Source organism: Cariama cristata, unplaced genomic scaffold (genome assembly GCF_000690535.1).
Source record: "Cariama cristata isolate BGI_N322 unplaced genomic scaffold, ASM69053v1 scaffold9797, whole genome shotgun sequence".
In the NCBI taxonomy this organism is placed as follows: domain Eukaryota; kingdom Metazoa; phylum Chordata; class Aves; order Cariamiformes; family Cariamidae; genus Cariama; species Cariama cristata.
In genome coordinates, this window is record NW_009628324.1 from 2,997 (window position 1) to 12,730 (window position 9,734).

The 9,734-nt window shown below is 39.0% G+C and overlaps 1 protein-coding gene across 1 annotated transcript; it reads left to right on the top strand.

Moving 5' to 3' along the window:
- Positions 1–461: 461 nt before the first annotated feature.
- Positions 462–5,591, top strand: ARGLU1 (arginine and glutamate rich 1). Its single transcript, XM_009704763.1, has 4 exons — positions 462–475; positions 798–1,023; positions 3,394–3,477; positions 4,720–5,591. The coding sequence occupies exons 1-4, from the start codon at positions 462–464 to the stop codon at positions 4,882–4,884; spliced, it is 489 nt and encodes a 162-aa protein (XP_009703065.1). The 3' UTR covers positions 4,885–5,591.
- Positions 5,592–9,734: the final 4,143 nt, after the last annotated feature.

The window sequence follows — 9,734 nt, forward strand, 5'->3', positions numbered from 1 at the left end:
TTGCAGTATACTTAAAATAAATATATACAATTTCAGTTAAAACAGTGATCAGGCTAAGTGATAATGCTGCAGATAAACAAAAACAAAGACAAGAAGACATTTGAAAATACTTCCAAAATTCAGAACATGGAAAACTGTAAAGTTTGCAAGGGTTTATTTAGCACTTGGTATATTTTATTCTGTGTAATTACGGTAGAAACAGAGTACAGCAAGAAAGAAGTTAAGGAGAGCTGAGGTATTTGAAATCTGATAAGGTAAATGATTGGATAACTAGATTACAGATACAGCACCTGGAATTCTTGTTAACATATTCAAATTACAAATTTTACTGCTTCTGTCTTTCATTTTAGTTTTTAGAGATTTGTTTGGTGCTTCTGAGGTGGTGGCTTTAAGATTTTACGAGGTATCATTGCCACACATTGTTTAAAATTGAGACCATTTGAATTCCTGAAGGGTGAAAGATGGCGAAAGTTAGGTGGGGTCTTTTTTCACCCTAAAAATGATCAAGTAGTAGTATGATAAGCTGTTGTCTTAAGCTTAGTTTCTTGAGATATGGAGAGGTGCTAAATATGGTATGGTCTGAATGGGTTTCCTGTGGTAGGAACGCTGATTGCCTAAACATTCACTTGCCTTAAACGTAGGGCAGAACGTTAAGTATATGATCTGCGTGTATAAGGTATAAAACTGTTTAAAAGTGATTCAATAGTGGGACTGATGCTGTGTGTTTGAAAGAGTTTGTTTCAGTGCATCCATTCTTTACGGATTAAAAAGGTAATCCTCCTGTTTTAATTTTGTAGTCGTCAACAAGAAATTGAAGAGAAACTCATAGAGGAAGAAACTGCTCGAAGAGTGGAAGAGCTTGTGGCTAAACGTGTAGAAGAAGAGTTGGAGAAAAGGAAGGATGAGATTGAGCGAGAGGTTCTCCGCAGGGTGGAGGAGGCTAAGCGCATCATGGAAAAACAGTTGCTCGAAGAACTCGAGCGACAGCGACAAGCTGAACTTGCAGCACAAAAAGCCAGAGAGGTAACGCTCGGTCGTTTGGAAAGTAGAGACAGTCCATGGCAAAACTTTCAGTGTCGGTTTGTGCCTCCTGTTCGGTTCAGAAAGAGATGGAATACAGCAAATCTAATTCCCTTCTCGTATAAACTTGCATTGCTGCGAAACTTAATTTCTAGCCTATTCAGAGGAGCTCACTGATACTTAAACAGTTACTCTCCTAAAACCTGAACAAGGATACTTGATTTTTAATGGAACTGACCTACATATTTCAGAATTGTTTGAAACTTTTGCCATGGCTGCAGGATTTATCAGCGGTCCTTTCATTTTTGGGGAAGGGTGTTGAAAATCTGTGATTATGTATCCTTCATTTATTTCATTTTGTTTACCTAGACTGTAAGAGGCTTTTGCCTTCAGTCAGGCAAAAAGCAGAGTCCAGCAGTGAGCTGCAGTACCTGTCTTTAACAAATAGGTTTCTTACTCTTCATTTAAAATGAACATCTTCCTTGAGCATACATTGGACTAATTCTGGGACTTCGAGCATAAGCCCATCCACGTCTTCACGAAGGATCTATGTCCAAATCATTATATCCATTTTTAATAACTACTAACAACTCCTTTTTTTTTTTTTTTTTTTTTTTCCCCTTAGAATTTATAAAAGAGCAGGTTGCCCTTGTCTGAAGTCAAGCTGAACATGTGACTTGGGTTTTTGGGTTTTTTTGGTGGTTTTTTTTTTTAAATAGGCGGCTGGAGCAGAAGCTGAAAATGTCTTTCTGTGAGACAGTAATTTGCTACTAAAGGCCTTGACGCCTGCCTGCACCAATCATTCCAGGATCCAGAAATTTCAAGACAAAGTTTAAACTGTAAAGGAAATTTGTGCTAAATAGTCCTAAGTCTCAAATGCCTTTTTCACTCTATACCTTCTACACAGTTTATTTTAAATTAATATTTTGATTGGCTTACGAAAGGAAAGACAGTAGCAATGAAGCTTTCCCCTTCATACTAAATGTGACTTGTCTGTCACATGACGTCTTCAAATTAAAACCAAAAAAACCCCGGAACACTTGAGTTACAACAAATATTAAGAATATTAAATTACACTTGTTTTGCAAATTCTACACTTACTGTGAAAGAATTGAAGTTGAATTTAGGTGTCTATAGTCAGCAAATGCTTCGTGTATAGAGGTTTTCATTTGATCAGGTGGATGACTTTTTTTTTTTTTTTAAAGTATTTTTGCTGTTGGCAATGTGATGTGGAGAAGTCGCATCAGTTCTTTAGAATGCAGAATAAACTTCCATGCCTGGAGTGAAGTGTGCTAGCTAGTAGCTGGTTACTAGTCATAGTAAGAAGTTTTCTCTTCATATGCTTGCTTTGTTCGTATTAACTTTTTTTTCTTACACAGACACAAACCTCTGGCTAACTTTAAATCTTCCAAATATTAAATTAATTCGGATATATACTATGTGAACTGAAACACCTCACAAACTTTCACGCAGTCTTCATATTTATAAGTTGCATAACAGAGTTCCATAAAATTCACCAAGAAAACAACAATTACAAGGCTTTATTTCCTGATCTTGCCTTCCCTGGACTCGTGAATTCCAAGTTCAGACTGCAAATGACAGTTTCAGCTGTCTTAAAATTGTCAAAATATTGAATGTTAAGTCCATTCTCCCCATGAAAGAAGCCCATAGCTCCATGAAGTATGGATTACCATTTGTATTTTTCACTAACAGTAAATGTATTTTTCTTATTAATTGTTTGCCTTAGGAATGATTTACATATTTTTGTTCCTTCCTATCATAAACATCTGCATTCCTCAGCTCAGCCTTCCTTGTATGTTGTTTCTTTATAAATGGTTGAGCTGCTGATGCAGGTATTGCCAAGCTAACAGTACAAATCATTTTAAAGAGGAAGCTGGCGCGTATGGCAGCCGAGGAGCACACTCTGCAGGACACTGGACAAGACAGTAAATATTCAACTTTTAATGCTGATTAAAGGAGTATAGGTAAAGAATACGTAGGTATACTTAATTGGTGAGACAAACTATTCGCTTTATTTATATTTTCTATATTACTTTTTAATTTGGTAAATACTATCCAGTTTTTGTAGTTGTCCTTGTTGATTTGTGTGATATTAAAATTCTAGTAATAAATTGTCAGGATTCTATGATTAGGGAGGGTTTAGTTGGTTGCTGTTTGGACTGGGCGGGATGACTTAAATTGAGTACTAGAAACGAGTTTTAGTGGCTGGACAGTTTACCATTGTGAGACAAAATAGGTGGCTGTAAAGCTGCCACTTTAAGTCAGTTCACGAAAGAATTCTGAGAAAGATTAGCGAACATGCAGAAATGAGTATTTTACTTTACTAACATCTTGCCCTGTCCTCCCCTTTAGGAAGAAGAGCGTGCAAAGCGTGAGGAACTAGAGCGAATACTAGAAGAGAATAATCGAAAAATTGCAGAAGCACAAGCTAAACTGGTATGTGGAGGTGTAGTTCACTGTTCTATAGGGGAATACAGGTCCCTCTGCTTGATTTGCAATGCAGTTAAAATAAACAAATCGACCCGTTCTAGAGTTTAACTTGTCTGCTGTTGGTTATGTCAGCAGCATTGCTCTCCTTCCCTTAAGCGTAAGAGACCAGATGCTTAGCAGCAACACTGATCTGAAAAAATAGTTCAGGCGCAGTTAATTTAGAGGAAGATAGCTGTCTTCAGAAGTTAAAAAGTACATTTCTAACTCTCTCTCACATGGAAAATTGAAGTAAGTTTGGAAACGCACTCAGCTTCTAGAACAGAAGTGACTAATTCTGTTTTGTTGAGCAGGAGAAGTACAAACTGGTTTTGAGACTAGTATAATGTTGATGTAGAAGCACTGAAAGGGGCTTTCAGCATAAGCTTAAGATGTCCAAGTTATGAAAGTCGAGCTTATGTTGGTCTCCAAGCCTATTTAAGCAGGTGCCTGCCTCATGAGAGCATTCGCTGTGATTTAGCTGATTCACATCAATTAACGATAAGCCAAACTAAGCTTCTTCTAAATCCTGACTGATTTAGAATCAGTTTCAGTTACCTAGGTAGTTACACCTTTTTCAGGTAAAGGTGATGCATCTTAAAACTGTTTACTTGCACTACATCTGCTTTAGATCTCTTTCTGTTTTACCCTTTTCTCAATCTCATATGGTGGAAATGGGACAAACAGAAAATTTAGAGTACTAACTGATGTAACAAACAAAATAAGCATGTTTAGAAGACCACTGGAAGAGCTGTAAGAACCATAAGTCATCATAAGGATTGACCTGTTATGAAGCCAGTGAAAATGGTTTTGAATTAGGAGGGGTTTTTAGATGGGTTTTGGAGCGGGGAGACCTCTGTTTGAAGGTCTGTTACTTCATTATACTGTGCCTTCATCTGACACGTGACAGGTGTCAGGGGAATTTAGATAAATGCTGACTTCCTCATGCAAGGCCGTGCTGAAAAACCTCTCATGTCAGCACTCAATATTTTGATACGCTGCCTGTAGAAGGTTCTCGGTGTTTCTTCTAAACTCAGTTCAAATAACTGTTTTATAAATAGTTTCGCTGAAACCAACTCTGGCATCTAGCTCGGGTAGAACTGCTTACATACCTGTGCAGGATGGGACCTGTTTGGACGTTCATATGGACTTGTAAATTGCTTTCATGACTACAAAATATGCTGGCCTAAATTCTACCATTTTCATATATAGGCTGAAGAACAATTGAAAATTGTTGAAGAGCAAAGAAAGATTCATGAGGAGAGGATGAAACTAGAACAAGAGAGACAACGTCAGCAAAAGGAAGAGCAAAAAATTATCCTGGGCAAAGGAAAGTCTAGGCCAAAACTGTCCTTCTCACTAAAAAGCCAGGATTAAATTGCAACTCTGAACTCTTAAAAGAAAAAAAGAAACAAACAAAAAAAATCCAACAAAAAAGGAAAACAACAAAAAAAAAACTTTGTATGGTAGCTTCATGTTGAAGTGGGTTTTTTTTTTCTCTCAAAATTTTTTTTTTGTCTTTTGAAAGTCTGGAAAGTTAGCTTGTTCTAATAGGGGCTGTGCTCTGCAATTCTCAATTTTTTTTTTTAAACTTCCATTAAGTTAAACCCTTATCAGATCATTGTTGCCTTTTAGAGGGTAATCTGTTCTCATCAATTTTATTTCTGTATTCAGCGGCCTGAAGCAGATGAGGTCGCTTTATGAATTGTGGATGATCTGATAAGGTTTTACTGACCTACTCGTCAGAGTTTGACTCTGATAATTGACAGAACTTTATACTGGGTATTGCTGACTTTTAATTATTTTTTTTTTTAAAGTCAGTAAATACATGAGTAAATTGCCATAGTATGACTGGACCTCTGTGGTTTATTGTTAAATCAGTGTCCTATGATACTGTCCCGTTGTTGCGCTTGATGTTCCCGATACAGGTAAGGAAATAGTTTGTCATTTCTGCTATGAATACATAGAGAGAGTTCAGTATTGTCTCTGTTAGATTTGTTTTTATTACATTGACAGCATTCAACCAGCGTTCCCCATTGTGTAAATAAACCAATTTGCTGAATAAAGTGAAAGTCTTAAATTCATATGTTTAAGTAAATTTTTTTAGTACACTTCTATAAACAGCTATAAGAGAGTGACAATTCACATTATTAAATTCAAGACTATAGTGGTATGATTTTTTTTTTTTAGGTTTTGCTTTAAACTATTGTGGCTTCTCCTACTTATAATGCAAAATTACACACAGTAAAAAAATCCCTGCAGTTGTGAACGTTTTTGATGGCTGCTGCTGTTTTCCTGAATGTTGGTTTTTATTCTGACAGAGACTTACTTCAGCTGTAGTATCATGTTTAAACAGCTGTTTGGCTTACTGCACCCAGACCAGTACTTCCATATCTAATCCCCTCCAGTTCACTGCATAATATAGCATATTGTATAAGTTAAGGTCATTACCATATAATGAATCTGATGGATCCTAAAGGATTTAAAAATGGAAGTTTGTTTGGGTTTTTTGTTTTCGTGGTTTTTTTTTTTTTCTCTTTCCCCAAAGGACTGGACCGGCTAGCATACTTGAAGTGAAAAACAGAAAGTGAGATTCTGTCTAAATATATTGTTTTAGCCAGAAAGCAACTGTTAATTCATATACAGATCTTGAATGTTATCCATTTATATATACAGGTTTTATTTTGAAAAATGAACCTACAGATTGAAAACTATATATAAAAGTCCCCTTTTTGTATATAATTCTTCTACCAAAACCGGGATTACTGTAGCTTGTCCAGTTCTAAAACTTTCTTTTTCCTGTCAGAGTGCGACATCTGTAGTAACCATGAAATGAAAGCTCTCGGTAGTTGCCTGGGCATTTGAATGTCACTGGACAAAGTTAAAAATAACTCCTGATCTTCCCAAAGGATTTGTTTCTGTAGATTCGGCAAATTAAATGTGGGAGCGAGTTGAGTGTGCCACTGAAAGCAGTGCTCGACGTGCTTTGTATGAAACCTGGGCTTGGGGGCAGACTGATGTGTATCGCTTTGTCCAGTGTGTCAACAAAAATGTGAAGACAGTAAAATACCTACGATATTGCTGTACTTAAATTTGTCTCTATATATTGTACTACAAAAGAAGGTTGAAGGTTGCTTAATGCATAAAAACAAAAGCTGAAGCCAAATAAATGATGTACATGTCCTGTTGGCAGGAGCAGGCTGTATTTAAAGCTCAACTGGTACCTGTATTTCTAAAAGAGAAAACATCCCCTGTTCTCTTACGAGAAACAAGCTATTAAACATCAATACTCAAACCAGACCTATGCATTTTTGTTTCCTCTCTTCTAAAGGCAAGAAGCAAAGTTCCCATCCACGCAGCTGTGGTACCAGGCATTTTGTTCTACCTCACGAATCTGCTGCTAAATGGTAACATCTGTTCTTTGCACTTAATCTTGCGGAGGCTTCGACTTTGGGAGGTTATTTTCAGTCACACCTTTAGGACTACTGAGTGAACAAAATGTTCAGTCACAGCTGGATTGCCCCTCCCGCCATCTCATGCCTCCCTACCTGTGTTTTTTTCCCCCTGCCCTCTAGCTACGTATTTCTTTTTTGTTTTGTTGTTGTTTTTTTTTTTTTTTTCAGTTGGTAGAAACCAGTCTCTTTACTGTCCTAAAGCATTCCATATTTCTTTGACAGCTTTCTGTAGACCCGATGTGAGTGAACATCACATTTGTGTTAGTCTGGGGTTTTCGTTCTTTTTAAAACTGCTGTAGGAGTTGAGGGGTACTGTTAATTTCTAGGAAGAGAGAGGTGCACGCAGTTTGGGAGGGGGGCAAATTGACATTTGACAGTAAAAACTTGAGTTCTTATATTCACTTAGAACTTGATGCCCGTCTAACGCAAAGTAGGCTTGAAGATAGACTGACATTTATGCGGTGATTAAACTGAGTCTGAGCTTGGGGAGAGGTCTACAGGAGGATATTAACTTGCTGTTAGAAGTTGTGGTGTTTTTTTCATTACAGTTTGAAGTTTCAGCATCAAATTTTGGTTAGACAATTTTTGGTTTGTTCTGGGGTTTTTTGTGTTGTGGTGGGTTTTTTTCCCCTTCCCTTTCCCCCCACCCCTAGGAAGGCAGGAAGGCGTTTTTTTGTTGCCACCTACCCTGAGCAGTATTCGTTTCCGTTACATGATGACAGAAGAGATCTTAATTTTCCCAACCCCTGTTCATGACAGTCCTGGAGAATTATTTTAATACTGAAGGACGCATCTAGCCAGCAGAGGCCGGAGGGAGGGGAAGGCCTTCCAGCAGTGTCCTAGCAGTGTGCTCTTACTCTGGAGATTCGTTAAACTGCCTTTTGAACTTCCCCTGTTGCCATTATTTTTCCAAGCACAAGTGGGAAGCTGAGGGCTGCGAAATGTATCGGAGAGCCCGTGTCATCGAAGCAGAGCAAAGCAGAGACAGTGTGGCTGGCGAGAGTAAGCTGCCAAGCAACTGCATGCCTACGTATAGACAGATACGTTGGTATTGCCCTACTGAAGTATCAATACCTCATTCGCTCCCATCTTGTTTTGACAAAGAAGGCTCTATCTTCATTGTCCCTCTTTTTCCTCTGAAGCTTTGTGCCACCACATCCACCTCGCCCTGCCTGTTGCCCTTGCTGACTTGCAGGTGGTAAACCCCTCTTTCTGATCCTATTAACATGCCCTCTGAGGCATGTTAACGACTGTTCTGAGTTCCTGTCCCAAATTTTGCATGTGCACCAAATAGGAAGGTCTTGTTTTTTCACTTTACATTTTTAACTGCATGAAGTGTCTCGTTAAACACTTTCAGAGTATTTGGGAATGTGTCGGCCCTTTGGCAAGCAGGAAGCAAACGATTAGCTGTTATTGTAGGGTCTCCACTCCGCGCAAGTTCAGGTGAAATTCAAGTCGATAAACGCTTTTCAGTTTGTGTTACGGAGGTGATTTCTTTCAGAAGAGAACCGTGGAGCTGCCTGTGTGCCTAAGGCTCATTCCAAGGCAGGAGGATGTGGTCGAAGTGCCCAGGCTGGTTTCGGACCAACAGGCCAGTCCAGCTAGAGCTGAACCATGACTTTCACGCACCTTGGTTCCGTTTTCATGCCAGTACCGCCAAATGCTTGCGTTTCGGGGTTATCCCCTCTTCCTATCCCACTGTTTGGTTGAAGCTGAAGAGTGCTGAGCCTCTGTTGACATTTCCATACCCAACAACCTAATGCTTCCCATCACCTTTCCTGGGCTGACACCTAGAACCAGGCGTTACGCTGGCACAGCAGCCAGCTCTGCACAAGGGGACCTGAACCTTTATAAAGGGCCGGTTGTGTGGCAGCAGTTTGATCCCTGGTCTTGTTTCCCCCACCCCACCCCCCTCCCCGTATTGGAGACCACAAGAGTTTTTGTTTTCACAGCATGATACCGAGAATCAGTATAAAAATAAATCAAACAGGGAATTAGAAATGCATGGTTAGGATGTACCAACTTCTGATTTTTATTACAAGGCTGCTTGAATTCTATGTCTGCATTGAGGAGAAGCCAAGCTCATTTTCTAAGAAGCTATGGTTAACCAAAATTGCAGTTATAAAACAGACATGGAGGAGACAAATTAACATCTAGATATGTAGTCACTCTACCGTAAGTGCAGAAAATGCATTGTTATGGTGTGAATGGTGTTTTAGGAGCTGTTTCAAGTATCCGGCACGCTTGGCCTGTTGTACAAACAAGAAACAATCCTTTTAAATCTGTGAGTGTCAATCATGCGATCATTTGTCTTTATTAAATGTAACAGTAATTGTATCTATTGTTATCTCTTTTAAACTTCCAAATTGATAAATTTTCAAGTAATGATGAATGACGGTGAGTTTTTCCGCTTAATAAAAAATTTCATCTCCCACATATTCTCATTACTGATGTTTAAAAGAGAACTAGGGATTTTGGGGCCCAATCCTGACCCCATTCAGGGGTTTTCTGCCTTTTTGTTACAGATTTTGTAGGATCAGAGCCAATATCGATGTAATTATCGCCCACATCACTGTTGGAAAGAAGCTGAGAGGGGTTATGCAGCGATAAAACCAATTTTTGTTGTACGGCTGGCTGAGGTACAGGAAATAAAGGTTTAAGCAGAGCAAATGGCAGAGTCCCTGAAGTTAGAGGGAAAGGCAGGTCTCACCTGCTCGCTGGTCCCGCTCGTCCCTCTCTCCATCCCTCCACCCGCCCACCCACCGGTCCCAC